Raw genomic sequence first — 22,188 nt, 5'->3', positions numbered from 1 at the left:
CGGACCGCGGTTGATGCGCAGGCATGCGCCAACCGCGGGGCTCGGTGTGTTGAGGCAGAGGGCCGCTGGCATCCCCCCATATCCCGACATTTTGGCGCCCAACGTGGGGCAAGCTCTTAGAAAACGGGACGACGATCGGTTCGGATGCGAGGGCTTTGTCCGGACCAGCGTTAGGCCTCAACCGAAGGCGTGATATGCTAGCTAGATTGGGCATGTACTTTCTTGAGTGCAAGTTAACGCTGCACTAGGGTCACCGAACTCGTGTAGACGCTGAGATTTGCAGCAAGCTTTCTTTTAAGAGTACGCCCGAAGCGAGTGAGTGCAGCAGCCGACGCGGTGGTCGATTTTCCCTGTACATATGTAAATAGCCTCCTTTCTGTATCTTTGGCTCTGGGAGCTGGGCGCCGGAAACGCTGGTTAGGACGTCAGCGGGGCGCAGTCCCAGGAGTCTGCTCGGAAGCTGTGTGTTGAGCAGTGAGCGGGGACCACTTAGCTAGGCCTGCATCTCCTCGCGGCGGCTCATTGGAACCCTTTATGGGTCTTTTGTGGCATTGGTATCCGTCATGGACGCGATTAGGCCTAAGGCTCTGCGGAGCTGCCGGTCGCAAGTTCGAAGACGACCATGCCGTGACATTTAGCGGGTGCAAACGGATTCGCTATTTTTACTATACTCGCCCGAGCGTAGAAACCTCGTTCGAAATAGAAAGCTTATTTTGTTCAGATGGACCCAATATTTTGCGGGCGGAATAACCGAAATCTCGGGAGACCAGAGAGCGCTTTGTTCATACGAGCGTCGCCCTTTTTCGCGCTGTATCGGACCGGAAAAATTCGGTCGAAGCGAATAATTTCATTCAAACGAACTGGATTGTTTTTTTTTTTTCTTCTCGTTACCACATAAAGCTATGCGGTAGACGGGTGGTTCAGCATCGTGTCAGACGGCCGACGCTGCGGCGGCCTCTACTGCCTTAATTCTAAGTGTTTGTGGAGTGCATTTGAGCGACTTTGCAGAACGAGTGAAGCCGTCATGACTTGCTATTGCTGCCATGGTCCACGTCCCTGCCTGCTGTCTCGGCCCCTCCCTGTTCGCGGCCCGATGCAGCGGCACATGGCAGCCACAATGAGGGAGGCCCACCATCACACACTCCCACGAGGATGCGTCGGTGCGAGGTTCATCGAGCCGGCGCGCGCGCCGCTTCGAGAAAGTCCTGACCCGCTGTTCCCGGGTGGACATTGCGGCGCGCATCTTGAGGGCAAGCCATCTTCAGCCCCGTCATCGTCAACCACTATGACGGCTGCCACATGTGGGCGGCCGCCACACAGGACTGTGCTGCCTATCAACGTGGATTCGGACATTTCCTGCCGGAGTTTACCATCGCATCTGCCCGGATACTTTGTCAATACGTCGTTCCAGCGATTTCTCCGCCGTAGGGCAATATTTAAGGGTGGAGGGATGTGGGAATCGTCGTGTCCCATAACCGCCGCACGGGCAGCGAACGTCGCGTCAAGCGCATGCGTGCCAGGGAGAGTTGGGAGAGGGGAAACTTTACTTCCGCGGGCGGCGCGCGGGAATCGCAAACGCTATCAGCGCCACCGGGTGGGTCACGTGAGATCCCGCTGATATCACCCGGGTCTCTTTGGTCTCCAGCAAGCGGCGACGGCGGAAGTCTCCGCCGTCGCTCCCGTATTCCCGCACGTGGTTAGTCAACCGCGTTCTTGCCGCGGCAAACGCCCCCCCCCCCCCCCCCCCCCCCTCGTACTCCCAAGTTGGTAAGTCGGAAGCCCTTCTTTACCTCGTGTATTATTCTCTTCGAGGGAACCCTCAGCGATGTCAACGATAGCTAGCTGGCCTGCTCGAAGTGTTAGTTGCAGTCGTAATAAATGCTTTCCGAGTGTACACGTGGTTGTCGTCTTTTGTTTCCTCGACCTTGTACCGGACCGCGGTTGATGCGCAGGCATGCGCCAACCGCGGGGCTCGGTGTGTCGAGGCAGAGGGCCGCTGGCATCCCCCCATATCCCGACAACGGTAGAGGACATCATAAAAGAGTGTCAATGCTTTGAACAGGTCAAGAGCCGCCGCATTGCAACGCCGTTCACACGTCTGCCGAATACAGATGCGACATCCTCTTGTGACGACAGGGTGGGAATGTAGTGACCATCATCATCAGACGACCTGCCACGGATAGTGCGGCGAGAACTTGAAGTCATGGCTCCTGCAGCCTTTCTTTTCCGCCCCGCGCGGTGAGCCGAACAACTTGCCTACAACACCATTTGTACGGCAATAGTCCGCAAAGGACTCGCAAATCTGGGAGTTGATTATGTATGTGCCGTTGCCGCTTCACAGCTGTCTAGTGCTCGTCGCCCATCCAAGGTCAACGGTATCCAGCCGAGTAGCGAAACGCAGGCGATCGGCTAATGCCTGCCGGTCACGTCGCTCGCCATTGTAACAAGCGACCGTCATTCACCAGTTGACCAGAGCCCGCGTAGTGACGAGCATTTGACGGCCAACGAGCTTGTCGACCCTATCGCCGCAGGCTCGCCGACGCAGCTCCCGGAGCTGCATTGACGACTCGACCGCAAAACCATCTTCGCCGACCAACCTGAACTTGATGAACGTTGTAGTCGGTGGCGTCCCAGCATTCATTGACACTGGCGCGCACATATCCGCGACGGCTGAACAAAGTCCTCGCACACCTGCTGCACGCCTTTGGTATGTGCACTGCTCGCATTGGCATCGCGGGGCGCGTAACCGTTTGCCATTTTGGAACAATGCCCTTACGACGTTATACTCGGCCTAGACTATTTATCGTCCCGTTCAGCCCTCTCTGACTGCGCGTCTAGTGTCATTCAGCTTCAACTGCCCCACGGCTGCTATAGTCTAGCTGTCACACCGCCACGGTTATGCACTCCCGAAGACATCCGCCTGTCGCCTCAAGCCACAACGTACGTCACTCTAATGTCGTTCCCATCTGTTCCTGACGGCGTCTATGTGCTACGGTCCTCCGCTGGCATACTGTTTGAAAGGAATTTGGCCGTTACCCATACCGTGCTCACTGTTACAGGCAATCAGACTTCTCTCCCTCTCCTCAATTTTAACTGCTCGACTCAAATTGTTCCAAGAGGCATGTCTTTGGGCTGCATCTTGTCTGTCAACGATTTCGAGATATCGGCGCTTGACGCCGAAATTCCACCTCCTTCTAAGGAACCTCTGATTCACCGACTCTCGCAGATTAACTTAGCAAGATGATCGCGCCTGACCATCTTCCTGCACAAGCTGCTGACCTCCGCCGTCTCTTGGAAACTTACCGCGAATTTTTTTTTTTTTTTTTACCTTGACGGCCGCCCTTTAGCCCGGACATCGTTGGTCACCCATCGTATTTACACCGGAGACGCCAATCCGATACGCCGCAGGCCGTACCGTGTTTCACATGCCGACCGACAAGTGATACAACGAGAAGTCGATAAGATGTTGACTAAAGGCGTCATCGAGCAATCTTCCAGTCCGTGGGCGTCCCCTATTGTCCTTGTCAAGAAGGACCACAGTTGGCGCTTTTGTATCGATTACCGGCACCTCAACAAAATCAGGCGCAAGGATGTCTACCCCTTGCCGCGTATTGATGACGCTTCGGACTGCTTGCACGGAGCCAAGTATTTCGCGTCCATAGACCTTCGATCAGGCTATTGGCAGATCTCGGTAAATCACAAGGACCGTAAGAAAACTTCCTTCGTAACAGCTGATGGTCTCTATCAATTGAAGGTTATACCGTTCGGCCTTTGTGATGCCCCGGCTACCTTCGAAAGAATGATGGACTCCTTACTACGCGGCTATAAATGGTCTACATGTCTGGGTTATCTAGACGATGTGATAGTCTCTTCACCAACTTTCGCGAGGCATCTAACGTGCCTGCCGGCTATTCTTGCTGTTTTTCGACGCGCCGGCCTGCAATTGAACTCATCCAAGTGCCACTTTGAACGTCGTCAAATTACTGTTTTTGGCCATCTCGTCACTGCCGCTGGTGTTCAACCCGACCCAGTATAGCCATAAATTTGATTACCAGTGAGCATTCACAAATAACTGGAATCCTTTATTCCTTAAACTACCTCTCTCGTTTTATTAAATACTTAGTATGTAATTCACTTTTTCTTTTGTCTTGTTTGGGGTACGGCTTGTCAAGCTAATATCGATAGATTGTATATTCTGCAAACAAGACTCTTCGCGCTATTTGCAACAAGCCCTACGAATTTAGATGCGAAGCAGCTTATGGTCGGGGCTATGTCACTCCCTCTCTCCCTCCGCCGTGTGGCGTCCACACCTCTACTGCGCATGCGCATCCTCCTACCCCTTCTCTCCTTGTCTCGTCTCCATATATATATATGTGTGTGTGTGTGTGTGTGTGTGTGTGTGTGTACGCTAAGTTCCGGCTTCCGCTTCCGGTTCCGGAAGCCAGCTCCGGAAAACGCTTCCGGCGTTTTGCCCGAATGATCCCCCGGTGCTTCGCCCACTTATCATCATTCACTTCGTGGATATGCGGTGATTTTTTTTCTTCAGCATCTTTATTTCATGAGCTTAAGACACCGAAAGTAAAGGTCCTCTAAAAGTGCTGTTTAGTACTTGCGTATAAAAAATGAGCATCAATAAATAATAAACTGTATTACCTTTATGGCTCCCTTGAAGCAACACGAAGCTCCCTACAATACAAGAAATCCCGAGTTTAGTGGCACGTACCAGAATCGCGCACTAACTACGGATCGCCAATGTTGCGCTACAGGCAACCTGGGTTACTAAACGATCTTATTGTTAATGCAATTGATACTTTTATATCTTATGTGAGTTTTATGCTGTGCTTGGGCATTGCATCATTGAGGTGTTTCTATTTCTTATGCATTTTGTTTTTATTTCTCACCTGTGAGGTATGTCGTAGGGCCTAAGATGTTAAGTTTCATTCCTCTCACCGCCTCCTAGGCAAGACTGGAGGCTTCGTGCAGGTCCCGACATTCTCAGCACTCGTCAGTGCAGATCTGGTACAGTTGGTAATGGGCCGGTTCTGCGCGAGCAGGAATTGACACTGAACTGGGGTTTTGGTATTACCTGTCACGTTGGCAATCGCAGGGACATTTTTGGAACTGCCAGGCAATACAAGTTTTCCTGCAATGTTACCTACTTGGTCAAAACTTATCGACCCGTATTTCTATGACCGTCAACGCAGTTGCAGAGCAGATATTCCCTGGATTTATGAATTATTTTACTGCAGTTTGGGCTTGCGGATGCCGGTTGTTCCCACTACACTAAGGTAACCAATGGCTCTAGTGAATGGCACCGACTGTATGTTTTCCGATGTTGCTTATTCTGGTAATTGAGTGATTCTTAACCTAATCATAACTAATTACTCAATTAACATTGTTTTGACACAGTTTGATTAACCGAGTAGTTTTGTTAAATAACATGAGAGAACTAAGCCTCGACGTTCTACAAGCGTGAAGGTGCCAGCCATAACACATGTCTGCTAAGATCGTTAACTATGTGTCAGACACAAACAAAAAGCAAAGACAGTAGAAGCTGGTAACTTGTAGCTCGTTTCTCTTGTGATTGCAGGGCAAGACAAGCCATCGTCTCCGAACATCTTCAGCCGTAAGACCAACAATCTCCACGGGATGAGCGATGCTTTTAGTAGCGAAGAAGAGAATGACTACGCTGAAGTAAGTGCAGTATAGCTGGGGAAATCGTTCGCTGTTCTGCGCTGGTTTCTACACGAAACACAGCACAAGTTAAAAGGATTAACAGCTGCCGTTTAATGTCAGCAAGCACACATCCAATACTTGCGCGTAGTGTGCGCCGACGGACGCGCCACTGGTGGCCGCCCTGCTAAGTGCACTCGGGAAAGTAGGCAGCTGCCCGCCATAGTTTTCTGCGTCGTTGCTCATAACTTTTGCGAGGTTAGGTGCTCAAATACTTGCAAAAGCTTGACGGCGACACGGTTCTAACCATTCCCTTGACGAGGGGGAACAAGGGAAGCAATCGATCGCCGCCGTTCGGCGTGAAATTTCTTGTTATCACGCTTTCTTTCGTCAACTCGATGTTTTTTGCAGTCGATCACGTTTACACGGGCAAGCGACCAAGTTCATCGCGGCCTACCCATGTTTCGGTTTGTCCGCAATGCAGCACGCGGGTTAAATGCATTTCGCTTCGGTTCTGAATGCCACTTCCTTATAGTGTTGTTCTATAGCTAGGGTAGAACACTGCACGGGCCGGATTTTTCTGCCCGAGCCCGGCCCAGGCCCGCTTTACAAGGCCCGAGCCCAGCCCGGGCCCGTAATACAGAGCCCGAGCCCGGCCCGGGCCCGGGCGTACATGACCGAGACCAGCCCGGGCCCGGCCCGGGCCCGTGGTATTGAGCCCGGGCCTGGCCCGGGCCCGGGCGTTCATTACTAAGCTTAGCTAGGGCCCGCGTGTGCATGACCAGGCCCGGCCTGTAAGAGAAAAACAAATCTTTTTTTACTTACAGATTGTACCGTATCTTTCAGCCTCACGTTCTCGAGGTTTAATCAGCTGCAGTATATAAGCAATAAAAGGCCGAAATCTTTGTTTCTCCCACGGGAACATCAGTAATCCGGCCCATTGCCTGTGCTGCTATTCTTCCGCTGGTGCCCATGCACTTACCTTGATTTATACGATATGGTTCTATGATGTCATTTAGTATGCAAATATACAGGGTGTTTCATTTTAGCTGAACCAAATTTTTTTAAATTGCCTGTTGCATATTGCACAATTATATAATAATCCTTGATCTAAACTACTCGATGACGCGGTCATTACTTCCACGAGAAAACAGAACGCCTAATTGAAGAATTAACATAATTACGCTAATTAACTTTTTTATTAATTATTTTACGGCACATCTTTCAATCTACGAATTATAGCCGCTGAGTTCGCAGGCGTATCCACTTGGAACGAATTCTCAGGACTGAACCAGTTTCGAGATATTAATTTTCAATGTGTCCGACGAAATCAATCAAATCAAATCAATTTATTCTCCAATTTACATTCTTGACGGTCATTTTGGACTAAAAGCTACATACGTAGCTTGACGTGACCCAAAACACCAAGGAAGCCAATAGTACGTCATCAAACAGTGTGCGCACACGTACAATAATTCACATATCTTTCCAGCTGTCGCTGGAATTCCTCACGGACGAAATAGCTATGAACGGAAAAACAGAGAATATTTCCGTCATGGCGAGTTAAGGGAATTGGGAAAAGTTTTAACAGAATGCATTTTAAACAACACTACAATAGCAATCATCATCATCATCAGCCTATATAAAATATACAATAGCAATACTAGCTATACAAAACAACGCAACACCAGCTATACAACATAGCATGAGACTGAATTTTACAAGATTAACATTTGCTAAGAAAACGAAACAGGATGTACATTATATACTCAGAGCCATACACGAAGGCAGAATAATAATCACATCATATATATTACAAGCTACCAAGGTATGGGCTGAGTTCTTTCTTACTGAAATTATCGACATTTTTGTATTTGTTCAAAGTGAATGGTAGGTTATGTATCAACGACTGATGCTTATAGTGTTCTGAAGTATTGAATGGACCATATCTCAGGATTTCTTGTGTTCGCATTAATGCGACGACGCTCTAATGAGGATAATTGTTTTATGTAGTTCCAAGCTGACGCGGATGGCCTAATGGATGGTCAAAACGCCTAATTGAATATTTAACATAATTATGCTAATTAACTTTTTAATTATTCATTTTACGGCACATATTTCAATCTACGAATTATAGCCGCTGAGTTCGCAAGGCGTATTCACTTGGAATGAATTCTCAGGACTGAACCAGTTTCGAGATATTAATTTTCAAAGTGTCCGACGAAATGAATGGGCGTTCCAGTTAACTTTTTGAGGAAAACGCTGTTTTATGCATTGAAGCACAAAACTGGCCTTAGCGCTAAAATAATGCAATAGTATCGACAATGGTAATAGTGCAATCGCAAAAGCGGTAACATGGAAATAGTTTGAGGAGTGGTTCTTTGTATAATTTATTTTTCCTTACGCGGAAACAATCTTTGTTACTGTGAAAAATAAAAATAGCGTAGCTTGCACTGCCGGCGCAATGCTAAAGAGACAGCGGAGATGATGGGCACCTAGCTAGTCCTGGCTTTTGGGCTAGGCTAAGCACTACCAAGTCATCCCCAGCATTCCCCGTAATTGATTTATAATTGATTGATTATCGATTAGCTATTGATTGGCTTTCGATTCTCTATCGCAAGATATTGGCCACGTATTTGGGCTAGGCTAAGCACTACCAAGTCACCCACAGAAGTTTCCGGAAATTATTGAGTATTGATCGTTTATCAATTGCCTATCGATAGGCAATTAGTCCCCACCATTCTTAGCTAGACTTATTCAGGCTCAGCTTCGCTAGTTCACAGGTGTATGTGCCATTGCGCTTGGACCCTTTCTGCACTGCTGCCAGGATCGGCCCACATTTTTGGATTCAGCGGACACATTAGGGCCGGCTGAAACAGCTCCGCTGTTAAAAATGAGAACTTCATCTGTTTTACTATTTTCTTTGATAAGATATAGTCATGTGATAAGATATACAGTCAAGAGATCGGTGTGGATCTGAGAAAAAATCGGGATAACCGATATTTTAGTTGACATTAAGCGGAAAAAATGGAGCTGGGCCGGCCATGTAATGCGTAGGATGGATAACCGATGGGCCATTAGAGCTACAGAATGGATATCAAGAGAAGGGAAGCGCAGTCCAGGACGGCAGAAAACTAGGTGGGGTGATGAAGTTAGAAAATTCGCAGGCGCAAATTGGAATCAGCTATTGCAAGACAGGGTTAATGGGAGATCGCAAGGAGAGGCCTTCGTCCTGCAGTGGACATAAATATAGGCTGATGATGATGATGATGACAGTCATTTTGCACGTGTCACTTCAGCTTGGCACAGAATGCATTGAACCATGCAATGCATAACGGTTGCGTGTGCTCGAAAGCCTACTTAGGTCCTTTAATGAGCGGGCCCGAGTCTGGCCCGGGCCCGTGGCTTCAAGCCCGAGTCCGGCCCGGGCCCGTGGCTTTAAGCCCGGGCCCGGCCCGAGCCCGCCAAAAAAAACGCTTCGGACGACCCGGCCCGTGCAGAGCTCTACTCGCGATCGCCGTCTCCCAGACGATTTTCACCTCCGCCCCAGCGCTATTCTCCCGAGCGGTCGACCAGTCCCCGCCGGGAAAACTAACTGAGGCGATCTTTGGGGGCGAGGTCGCTGACGGTCGAAGCGCTGAAGACCTCCGACGGACGCAGTTACGGAAACACACCGATCCGCCATCACCTGCAGCATTAACGAGACGACCGGCTTTCGCTCGATATACCAGTGACTATTGACGGTTATGCCGTGAGTGCTTTAGTGGACACCGGCGCAGACTACACGATCCTAAGCAGGAAAATAGCAACGCAGCTGAAGAAAGTGATCACGCCCTGGCATAACTCGCAGATTCGGACGGCTGGCGGCCACGTCGTTAATCCGCTGGGCGCCTGCACGACTAGAGTTGAGATTCAAGGATCTACATTCGTTGCGAGCTGCCTTGTCTTACGCGAATGCTCCCGCGACGTTATTCTTGGGGTTGACTTCCTGCAGGAGTACGGCGCGATTATCGATCTGCAAGAGCGTCGTATCACTTTCTCTGCCGCACGAGCAATCGACGTGCAAGACGGCCAACGGCGCGACGACGTACTTCGTGTTTCGGCAGACAGTGTAACGCTTCCTCCACGAGCCAGTGTCCTCGTCGACGTTACATGCTGTGGCTTACGCGATAGCGAAGCGGTGGCCGAAAGTAACTTGGAACACCTACTGAAGCAAGGTGTTTGTGTGCCTCGAAGTGTTATACATTGTGATGGAAACGACAAACTCGCCGGTTTCCCAGTTGGGCCCAGGATCCTTTTAATAATGACACGGCAGACGGGAGCTTGCTACACGAAACACAGACTTTAACAGACACGCTAGCACGATACAGACTATTTACATACACATGTACGTGGACTAGAGTCCGCGAATCGCTTGTCCTAAATAAACATGTGCCTAGCACTCATGCGCCACCACTCGCCCGTGTGCCTCGTCGTTGCGGTGCCCGTGACGGTGGTTGTGACGGTGGAGCGTCGTTGTGGCTACGTCGCTGCTGTGGCGCCGCACCTTGTCGCGACGTGGAAGCAGGAAGAAAACAGCAGGCCGGTAGAATACCAGGCCACTGCTCTAGCTGGCCAGTAACGCCTGGCCTGTCACGCCTCGGCCACTATAACGTCGGGCTCGGTCGGCGGACAGGTAGCTCAGGCACCCCGGTGGCCAGCAGGAAGCACTGCACCAGGCCGCTATCACAGCAGGCCGCTGGCGCGCAGGAAGGCCCAGCCACGAACTGGATCCCCGACCAGGTCCGCACGGTAGCTGGACACCCGGTCGCCGGTACCCGAGCCTGGAGCCGCCATTTTGCGAGCTTGCGTTCGAGGCTGCCACTAGCTCTCACGCTCTGCGTGCTCTCGTCGCTTCTTTTTTCATGGCACGTGGTCATCATCCATTATCACCATCATCAATCCTCTTCTTGGTGCTGCCATACAATCATCATTCCAAGCTGGTCTTCTCTCCACCGCACGCCACTATCCACATCATCACAAGGGCCCCCCACTTAAGATAGTTGCCCGCAACTATTCTAAACAACACAGGAGGAGGGGTGCGCATGAGTGCAGGCACGTGCGATCGTTCAAGAAAAGTTCTTGGTTTTCAAACAATTCATGTTTACACAATGATCAGAAAACACGTGGAGACTTTGGAACACAAGCCAAAGTTCTCACAAAAGAAATGGAAAGGTGTCACAATCCAAAGTTCTAAAAAAAAAAAACTGCAGCACTGTGAGCGGCAATCACCATGGCACAAAGTAATAGTGTCCAAGGAACACGGATAACCGTTCACATCTTTGTCAGAGTCCGGAGTAGAGCATGCCGGTGCAGGTATACTGAATTATGTTACCCGCTCCCAAATTAACCGAACCGCGGATGTCTCTATCTTACGTATCGGTCTTGCATGTGTTAACCGCGCACGCCAAGCAACGCCAGATGTGCTGCATCGTGTGAGGTCAGCCGCTCCTATGTGCCTGACATATGCTTGCGCAAAACGATTATCAGGTATCGCAGATCTTTGTGGGATCTCAGAATGGAAACGAGCTGTCGAATTGCCTGAATGAACTTTTTCATGATTCAGTGGAAGATTCAGAACAGCCCTCTGGTAGTCTCTGTTCACATTTGAAGGTGAGTGACGACACGCTTGATTATTACTTACAGGCGATTCATTGATAGACCTTGGGTTTACCTGACATGTTGAAGTGCTCACGCTTACGTCATCTACCGTTGGAGTCATTGCTTGGATACTAGGCATTTTCTTTGACATCATAGGTGAGTCCACTGTCATAGATTGAGAAAGATTGGCTCGGTGAGATTGCTGGCAATCTCTATCGCTGGTTATACCAGAGTACAAGGCTGCGTCTTGTTTAGTGTCATGCAGGACGGGGTTCGCATGCACTTTCGTTTGCCCAGCAGCCTCTTCGGTTGAAGTGCATGAATCCGACAAGCAATCAAAACCTAAAGACTGCTTTGATAGTGAGTCCAAGTTCAACTCTTGTGGTTTATCTTTGTGGCTTAGGGCAGTTCTTACATTAGTTTTTTTCAACGTTGCGAGCTTCGTGTTCAGGCAAAACATACAATGTTTGCTCACGCGACAAGCAAGCTTGAGCCGCTTTATAGCCCGTTTTCAAACCTAAAGACTTGGTTGCGCTCGGAGGCGGGGAAGACAAGGCAATAACCCCATTTACAGCTTCACCATCGGATGGAGTAATGCTGCCGAAAGTCGTAGCGCTTGAGAGCGCTTCACGAGCTGCGATCTGCAATTTGAGAACGCATAGCTCTTCTTCATGACGCACTCGCTCAGCTTGAAGCTGCACTGCATGGCGAGCTTTTTCCATTTCTCTTTCAGCAGCACGCCTCTCACACTCCAATGACCGCTGATGTTCCACCCAGTCTCTCAACTCTGCTTTCTCTAGTCCCATGCTCTCTCCTAGCTCGATTAGTTCTTTTAGATGCATTGCCTTTCTGTCCTTGTTTGCAAGCTTACAACCTGCCTCGTCCTCTCCAGTGGGTACGCGTTCGAAACTTTGGAGATTCGCGCGGAGGTCGTCACGTCGTTCGTCGAACACTGGCAGTAACTTCTGGGGGTTGAAGCAGGCTAGCTTTGGTGACGATACGGGCGCGGCTGCGGCGGATGTCTCGCTCTGCGCTCCTTCTTGAAGCTTGAGCTTCAGCTGCAAGATTTGTCGCTGCCTTTCGTCGGCTAGCCGCTGACTTTCTGCTGCTGCTTTGGCTGCCTCTAGCTCAGCTGCTCGTTCGTCCCTCTGCCTAGCCTGTTCTTTTTCAATCCACTCGCGAAGTTCAGCACAAGACAAGCCTAACTGTGCTGCAGTGGTGGCTAATTTGTCTAAATCCATATCGGATGTCTAGTGCTGCGTGTATACACCCGAATGCCGGTCTCCGCGTTTGGGATGTTACTGGCGGATCCTGGCAGGCTCGCCAGATTGTGATGGGAAACGACAACGACAAATTCGCCGGTTTCCAGTTGGGCCCAGGATCCTTTAATAATGACACGGCAGACGGGAGCTTGCTACACGAAACACAGACTTTAACAGACACGCTAGCACGATACAGACTATTTACATACAGACGATTTACATGTACGTGGACTAAAGTCCGCGAATCGTTTGTCCTATATAAGTATGTGCCTAGCCCTCATGCGTCACCACTCGCCCTAGTGCCTCGTCGTTGCGGTGCCCGTGACGGTGGTTGTGACGGTGGAGCGTCGTTGTGGCTAGGTCGCTGCTGTCGCGCCGCACCTTGTCGCGACGTGGCAGCAGGAAGAAAACAGCAGGCCGGTAGAACACCAGGCCACTGCTGTAGCAGGCCAGTAACGCCTGGCCTGTAACGCCTCGGCCGCTATAACGTCGGGCTCGGTCGGCGGACAGGTAGCTCAGGCGCCCCGGTGGCCAGCAGGAAGCACTGCACCAGGCCGCTATCACAGCAGGCCGCTGGTGCACAGGAGAGCAGAGCCACGAGCGGGATCCATGACCAGGTCCGCACGGTAGCTGGACACCCGGTCGCCGGCACCCGAGCCTGGAGCCGCCGTTTTTGCGAGCTTGATGATGATGATGATGATGATGACCTTTTCTTTGGCGCATACCCACTCACGGGGATCGGCCAAGAGTCGGGCAGATTTTATATACGTGCTAAGTGAATAAATTTAGCAAATGTTTAATTTTGGTAAATATAAGAAAGCGAATAAATTCTAATACAATTCAGTGGACAATAAATATATAAAAAAGTAGGCATACTAGTACAGGAGGGAATAAGGTAATGATAAATGGATTAATATGATTAACAATGGAACCGGTTTGATTCAACAATGAATTTCTCTATGGCGATGCATACATTCCTGTGTGAGTGTCCAAGCACAGAAGCTCCGAAAGACAGCAGTTCCGGAGAGTTCAATGGCAGGCCGAGCTGTCGCATTGCAATTTGCAATGTTCTTTTTCTTAGGGAGGAGAAACGCCGGCAGTCCAGTAAGTAATGGTCGATCGTTTCGAATTCGTTACAGAAATGGCACAAAGGGGAGATCGCCAGACCAGATCAGTGCATGTAGAAATTTAGGCGGGGGACTCGACATCGCAGTCTTGTTAATGTCACCTCTGTTTGTCTGGATTTGCAAAAGTTCCTGCTCCAAGGGAATTGTAAGTGGTGCAGTTCGGAGGATGATGTTAGTTCTGATTTTGATGCCATAAGGGTGTATCTTCTAAACCTGGCAGACGTTATGAAACCTGTCGCTGGAAGAAGGGAACACACAGGGCCTGTAATAGAAGCCTTTGCCAGGCTATCTGCCGCTTCATTCATAAATATGCCTTTGTGACCAGGTACCCATACTAATCGCAAATTCTGCAAATGACTTGGAACCAATGAGTGCAAATTTTTTACTATATGCGACTCGCCAGGAGCAGTAAGTGAGGTGCACAAGGATTGAGAGTCTGTTAATACTACCGCGGTTGTTGTGGGAGGCTGTAGCTTACGCAAAGCTAAGACAACAGCTAGGAATTCCGCTAGGAATATTGGAGTATAGTCGGGGAGTCGAACAGAAAAAGACCAGTCTAATGCAGATGAAAAAATTCCAACCCCGGCTTTTTCCTCACTCTGCGAAGCATCTGTGGCTATAATTACGTTTGTTTGGAGCTTGTCCAAGTGATCTTGGAGTAAGCCGTTAAGAATATGCCAGGGAAGTTGCTTCGCATGGTTGGGGTATATGTTATCATAAGTAATAACCAATGAATTTTGGATGCTGCTTACCGTGATTATATCATTTAATCGTACATTTAACGGACTTAATAACGATTCTGTTTTATTCACCTGTGGCGTGTGAAACCGAGGCCATGGGACTCCAAAAAATAAAGCGGGTTGACCAATAAATATCGACTGGGATCTTCTTTGCGAGCTTGCGTTCGAGGCTGCCGCTTGCTCTCACGCTCTGCGTGCTCTGTTCCACTTCTTTGTTCATGGAACGTGGTGGTCTTCTTCCACTATCATCATCACCAATCCTCTTCTTGGTGCTGCCATACAATCACCATCACTTCAAGCTGGCTTGTCACGCACGTTGTCTTGGCACCGCCACACGCCACTATCCACATCATCACATACATATTCGTGCTGGTCATTCGCAATTGCTTGTTACCAACTTTAGCTACGAGCACCGACACCTGTTCCGCGGCACTTCGTTAGCGTTTGCTGACGCAGTAGCAAACGTTAACAACTGCTTCACGTCAGAAGTAGTGGAGACTGCAGACACGTCTCTGGGCCATCTCGACATCAATTCTGAACTGTCCACCGATAGCCAGACAGCACTGCGCAAGCTCTTGCTTGAATTCAGGACCTGCTTCGCAAATTCTTCCAAGGTACGCCAGACTTCCATCACTAAACACAGGATCATCACGTACGAAGACGCACGCGCGATACACCAGCAGCCTTACCGCGTGTCGGCAAAAGAACACGAAGCCATACGTACGCAAGTCCGGGAGATGCTTGACGATGGCGTCATCGAACCTTCCAACAGCCCGTGGTCGTCTCCGGTCGTTCTTGTCAAAAAGAAAGACGGAACGCTACGGTTCTGTGTCGACTACCGCAAGCTCAACAACGTGACTAAAAAGGGCGTGTACCCGCTGCCGCGTATCGACGACTCGTTAGATAGACTGCGGCGTGCCCACTATTTTTCTTCTCTCGATTTAAAAAGCGGGTACTGGCAAATCGAGGTAGACGAACGCGACCACGAGAAAACAGCCTTTGTGACTCCAGATGGGCTCTATGAATTTCGAGTGCTTCCTTTTGGCTTGTGTTCAGCCCCGGCTACTTTCCAGCGAATGGACACTGTCCTTACTGGACTGAAGTGGCAGGCCTGTCTTGTGTACCTGGATGATGTGATCACCTTCTCTGAAACGTTCTAGCAGCATCTTCGCCGCCTACGGAGTGTGCTAGAAGCCATCCGATCGGCAGACCTCACACTTAAGCCCGAAAAGTGCCACTTTGGTTAGGAAGAGCTCAAGTTCCTCGGGCATGTAGTAAGCGCCAAAGGGGTCCGACCCGATCCAGACAAGCTTGCCGCTGTGGCCGCGTTTCCAGCTCCTGCCGATAAGAAGGCCGTCCGGCGCTTCCTGGGTTTATGCGCCTACTATCGCCGGTTTATTGAAGGCTTCTCGAAGATAGCGGAACCCATGACTCGCCTTACAAGGGATGATACGCCATTTGTGTGGCATAATGAGCAACAGGCGGCTTTTGCTGAATTACGACAGCGCCTGCAGTCAGCACCCGTTCTTGCACATTTTGACGATGATGCTGATACTGAGGTGCATACCGACGCCAGCAGCATTGGCCTTGGCGCACTGCTCGTCCAGCTTCAAAATGGAGTAGAAAGAGTTATAGCGTATGCCAGCCGCTCCCTGTCCCGTGCCGAGGCAAATTATTCGACTACGGAGAAAGAGTGCCTCACGGTCGTGTGGGTGATCATCAAGTTTCGCCCCTATCTCTATGGTCGTCCCTTCAAAGTAGTGACGGACCACCATGCCCTCTGTTGGTTGGCAAGCATGCGCGACCCTTCAGGACGACTGGCACGGTGGAGCTTGCGGCTACAGGAATTTGACATCACCATCGTTATAAGTCTGGCCGTAAGCATGAAGACGCTGACACGCTGTCCCGCGCACCCATTGATCCTGCCTGTCAGGAAACAGAGGATGATGACGGCTTCCTGGGCGCCATTAGTTCGTCGGACTTAAGCAGACGGCAGCGTGACGACGGTGAGATTCGACCGATCATCGATCATTTAGAGGGTCGCGACACAACCATACCACGCCATCTGTCCCGCTCGCTGACGTCCTTCTGTCTGCGAGATAACGTGCTGTATAAGAAGAATGCTCGTTCGACCAGCCGTGCTTACCTCCTGGTGGTTCCAAGGGACATGCGCGACGACGTCCTCTTCGCTTGCCATGACGAACCCACATCTGGTCATTTAGGCTTTTCACGAACACTCGCTAGAGTAAGCGAAACGTACTATTGGCCCGGGCTTTCGGCAAGCGTCAAACAGTACGTTAGAGGCTGTCGTGAATGCCAGCGCCGCAAGACACCATCCGTTAAACCGGCTGGCTTACTTCAGCCAATTGAAGCACCTCACACGCATTTCGACCAAGTCGGCATGGACATTCTCGGACCGTTTCCTCTGTCTGCCGACGGCAACAAATGGGTGATCGTCGCGACTGATTATTTAACACGCTATTTGAAACGCAGGCGATCCCATGAGCCACGGCCTCAGAGGTAGCGCAGTTCTTTATGCGCCACATCGTCTTGCGTCACGGTGCCCCCTCCACTGTAATAACACAGATGGACAGCATTCACAGCGCAGCTTATGGACGAAGTTTTTGAATTAAGCAACACCAGGCATCGCAAGACGACCGCGTACCATCCGCAGACCAATGGACTTACCGAGCGACTGAATAAGACGGTCACAGACATGCTCGCAATGTACATCGACGTCCAACACAAAACATGGGATCGGATATTGCCTTACGTGACCTTCGCGTATAATACCGCCGTGCAAGAGACGACGCGCTTCACGCCCTTTCGCCTTCTCTACGGTCGCGAAGTCCAGACGATGTTGGACGCTATGCTGCCGTGTCAAGACGCTGACCTCTTGACAACTGACGCCGAGGAATTCGCAGAGCGTGCTGAGGAAGCTCGACAGCTCGCGCGGCTGCATATCGGCCAGCAGCAGCAGGCAGACGCACGATGCTACAACATCCGCCACAGGGACGTGTCCTACAACCCCGGGGACCAAGTTTGGGTGTGGACCCCCGTTCGCCGTCGTGGCCTCTGTGAAAAGCTTCTGAGCCGGTATTTCGGTCCGTATAAAGTGCTCCGCCGCGTCAGTGACGTAAACTACGAAGTTGTTCCGGACACAATATCGCAGACACGGAGTGGCACACAAAGACAACCGACCTCAGACATAGTTCATGTTGTGCGCATGAAGCCGTACATTACGCGTCCGTAATTATTTTTTTTTGTTTTCATTTTTTTTCTCATTCCCTTCTTTGTTTCTACTTTTCATTTATCTTTGGGAGCTTGCTTCTTCGTTCATTGACTGTGCCGGCGTGACGGCTACATTTTTTTTGTGTACTTTCGTTTTGCCTGCCTTCTTCTTTGTCTTTTACGCCTATTTTTTTTTTTTTTAACATCGTGGCGACGCTTTTGTTCGGAAGGGGGGATATTGCCACCTGTAGGTAGTGGGTCGAGGGCAAGAGTGGGTCGAGCCCAAGAGAAGAAAGAAGACCGCGCGCTCCTTCTCTGGTCGAGCCAGCCCCGACGGTCGCGTCTTCCAAGAGCCAGCTGCTCTACGTTTATTAAACCTTCAGGACCACTTCTCGAGGCTCGTGACAATATATTGCGAATTTACATACTTTTATGTTTGCGAAAGAGTGGTTCTGTGTGTTCTATACTCGGTTGTTGTCTCTGTATATCTCCCTCAGCAGTTCCACGAAATCGTCATCTATGCCCTTCGTGCTTGAGAATATCCCATAAGAATTCCCTGTATACGTTGTCATAGGCTCCTTTAATATCCAGATATGCTATCGATAAAGGCCTATTCTGAGCTACTGAAATCTCTATGCAATGAGTTACTAGAAACATATTCTAAGCGTCTGGCTCGTCTGAACCCATTCTGTAGTTCCCCCATTACCTCATTTCTCTCCACCTACTTCGACAGCTCTAATCTTATGGCTTAGATTATCATTCTACGTATATATATATATATATATATATATATATATATATATATATATATGTCACCGACGTTACTGCAACTGGCCTGTACGAGCTCGTCTTATCCTTATCACCTTTGCCTTTGTAGATGAGGCCCATCTTGCTTTCACGCCATCCAACCGGAATTTTCTTCATTTTAGGAACTTGCTCAATGGCATTAGTCAGCAGTTCCTTGCTCTTGGAACTGAGGTTTTTTATTAGCTGTATTGGTATTTTGTCGGGTCCTGCGGTGGTGTTACTAGGGTCGTTTTCTTCCGTTTTTTTTTTTTTTTTTTTTCGAGTAAAAGCTTTCTATGCTAAACTTTGATCTCTCAGGCTTCTGTGTTGTTCCTGGATCTGTTGTCTGGACTATGATTTCTTTCGCACCGAATTTATTCCTAATAACGTCTGTGATGTACCGCAGCGCATCGTCTCCTTCGTAGATGTTACCGTCTTCATCCCTTATAGCCGTTTGCGAATTTTTAGTTGGAGCTCCGAATGCTCGCTTACGTGGTTCCAGAATCTTCTTGGTGCGCCTTTGACTCTTTTGAAAATGTTATGCACCCAACTTTCACTTGCGCATTTAATTTTCTCTTGCACGAGCTCACTCGCCACCCTTTTTTCTCGGTATTTGTTCCATTTAAGGAGCACCTCTTCTTCGTGTAATGCCAACTTTTTGGCTTCTCGATGATCCCTTGAAGCCTGCTTACGCTCTTCTGTAGCTTGCTTTACTTCTTTGTTCCACCACTTACGTGGTTTCCTAATCCAACAATTATTTTGCCGTGTCTGTCTTATTCCCTGCTGCACAACGTCTACCAGCACGTAAAACCCCATAATTTTAACCTCTATCAGTTCCTGATTTCCCAGAGTGTTGTAGGAAACGCCTGAATTTTCTTCCGTGTGTGTTTTTTTTTTTTTTTTTTTTTTGATCTCTGTTATTTGTTTTCATTCATCTTTAGAAATTCTGATGATTCGTGTTTTGCGCTAGTATCTCTCCCAAATGTTAAGGTCAAACATTTATGATCGCCAGGCTCTCTTTTCTTTTGTTTCCTTTTCCCCCTTTTCTATACTTATTTTTTCTCTCCCTCTCCTGTCGAATCCCTTTACCCCTCAGGGTAGCCATCCGGAGATAATCTCTTGTTAATCTCCCTGTCTTTTCCTCGGCTGCGGGACGGCGGTGCCATCTGGGAGCGATGGCTCACACTACTTCACCCCCAGCAGTAGAAGGGGACGACGCCGGCCTGCGCATGCGGGTCGTTGGTGGAGAGGGGGCCGCGTTGACCGGAGGAGGTGGCCTGACGTTGCGCCGCCAGCTAACCGCGGTCGCATCTGCGCCTCAGAGGGGTACCCCAAACAAATGGCGCAGATTGCCTCTTTCAAGCCCTATAACGCTGGTTGCGTTCAAATGTGCATTGCATTATTCACCAACATGAATAAAACGATCGGTTTCACTTCGCACTCACATTTAATCAACACCCAACACTTGTTTCAGCCCTTCTTGTGCATTTACAGAAAGCTTCACTCTATGTAATTTCCAACAGGGCACGTTAGATTTGCTGCATTTTTTATTTTTATTTTTCACACGCACGACTTGTTTCTCGATAACTGCAGTACATTCAGTTATTGGCAACATTGTCATACTTATCCACTTCGTTTGTAATATAGCCATTCACGACATGTATGTTTCGCGACATCAGGCAACTATAGCTTTACGGCCACTATCGTCTAGATGCGAGAAGTTGCGGCGTTCATTTTGGAGGGTAACCTCAAATACCTGAAGCATACGCCAAATGCGTCAACTTCGTTTTCGAATTAAATTTGAGAGCGTAAGTAAAAGCGCGGCAAACACGTGTAATCTGCTGCGCGCGAAACTTATTCTAGAACTGCTTTGTGTAAGCGTTTTATATCCGTTTTAGAGTCCTAGGCGCCCGTTCCTGCGTTAAACGTCGGCGTGCCTCGGCGGCGTAACTTAACGAATGAGCACAGCGAACGTGCAGTGGGGGCTGAAATACGGCGTGGAGCATGAGGAGGATAGCGGAGAAAGCCACCAGATGGCGCTCACGTCCGCGCGGGGGAAGAAAAAAAAGAAACCAGAAAGCTCGCCTTCGCCGCAAGCATTACCCGGTTGCATAGGCTGCTGGGAAGCGGCAACTGTGTGGCCGGTCTAAACATAGCGCCGTGCGCGTGGCTCTGCCAGTCGCTGCGGTGATCGATGCAATGCCTCAGTATATGGTGAAATGTAAACACACATGCGCTCAAATTTCGCATTATGAAGTATCCTACTTGTCGGCAATCTTGAGGCGACATGTAAATATTAAATTGTACGTAAACGCATAAACTCCAAAATTTCAAATTTTCACACCGTTAGCGAGCGCAGAATCTAAATTCCCGCTGTCCGTCATAGTGCGACTTTGTTTGTTCTGACGCACTATGGCGGCGTAACTGGACGTGTCACCACCCTGCACGGAGAAGCATGGAATCGAGCAAGGAGTTATCGAGCCGCCCAAGCTATTGTCCGGTAGCAGCGCTCTCCAGTAGTAGTTGTCCTGTCGATGTTGTCTTGGAAACCGTCCTAGCTCCAGTCACAACGAGTACAGAAGATGTGCTTAGTGTCAGCTGACTTTCTTTCGGTTAGCGGCTCAATAAATAAGTCTGCCACATACATGCGATAACACAACGACAAGTAAATCATTCAGAGTAAGAGGGACAGTTGGCCATTTCCATTCTCTGCATCACAACCATCTTGCAGGAGGAGGACAGCAGTGACTGTTCACTCCAGGGCTGCTGTTGCTGTCGGCGCAGTTGCTGCTGCTGCTGCTGCTGCTGCTGCGGCCAGGTTAATCCGGCGTACCGGCTGCCCGACCGGACGACTGTGGCCAGCACACAGGAGGAGGCTATGGTGGTGATGCAGTGCGTTCAACTGCACTTGGGCGGCACGGGTGCACCGCAGCCATTGCTGCCCATGGGCACCCTCGTCACTGCCCTATACCGGCACAGGGACTGGATCTGCGTGCAGACGCCACATGGCGTGCGCGGTTTCGTGCGGCACGGAAGCTGTGCCCCACTCGGCACATTGCTCGCCCCGAACACCGGTCGCCGTCAGTCCTCGGCCACTAGTAGGGACTTGACGCTGCGCCGGAATCTGGCCCACCACGGCGGCAGCCACAATGCGGCCCGCGTCGCCGACAAGTTGTTTCTTGAGAAGAACATCGACGTCTGGGCCAGCGACCAGTCTATGGCATCGCGCCTCGTCGATGCCGCAGACACGAGCAGCGTTTGATGACAATAAAAAGGCAGTGATGTGCCCCAAACCAGCTTCTAAGTGCTGAAATGACATTTCAGACTTGCCACTTCGTTGCGTTTAAGGTGGCAGTCTCGAGAACTATATAGGGATGTGAGCCATATTATATTTATGTGTATGAGGGCCATATCGCATTGGGAAGTGCGCTTTCGAATTGCACTTTGCAGTTTCGCCCAGCGGGAAGCGCTACTCGATGACAATCAACAAAAAATAATGGCGTACCCTCTGAGTTTCAACCATTACGGCAAAATAGTGTAACGAAATGCGGTCTGCTGTGCCTTTATAGATGTTGTGCCTCTATATATACAATTCAACAGAGTGATCTATATCTAACTCAACGTTAGTTGTATTGTTCGTCTTAAACGAGGCAGTTGGTTCTTTATTAGTCGGCTTTCGTTTCCTCAAGTTACCAGGCGTTGAGACGCAAGCCTATTTGCCACCGTGTG

At 49.8% G+C, this 22,188-nt stretch overlaps 1 protein-coding gene across 1 annotated transcript in view; it reads left to right on the top strand.

Annotated features, from left to right (window-relative positions):
* LOC119446858 (uncharacterized) overlaps positions 1–21,756 on the top strand; it is a 147,528-nt gene extending 125,772 nt beyond the window's left edge. Inside the window, exons 3-4 of the mRNA XM_037711434.2 lie at positions 5,591–5,694; positions 21,191–21,756. Coding sequence (XP_037567362.1) covers positions 5,591–5,694; positions 21,191–21,721 — 635 coding nt within the window. The 3' untranslated portion in view covers positions 21,722–21,756. The remainder of the gene's footprint in view (positions 1–5,590; positions 5,695–21,190) is intronic.
* Positions 21,757–22,188: the final 432 nt, after the last annotated feature.

The sequence above is a fragment of the Dermacentor silvarum genome, chromosome 3 (genome assembly GCF_013339745.2).
Source record: "Dermacentor silvarum isolate Dsil-2018 chromosome 3, BIME_Dsil_1.4, whole genome shotgun sequence".
Lineage (NCBI taxonomy): Eukaryota > Metazoa > Arthropoda > Arachnida > Ixodida > Ixodidae > Dermacentor > Dermacentor silvarum.
The sequence above is the reverse complement of the archived record's forward strand: the minus strand, read 5'-3'. Positions and strand labels throughout refer to the sequence as shown.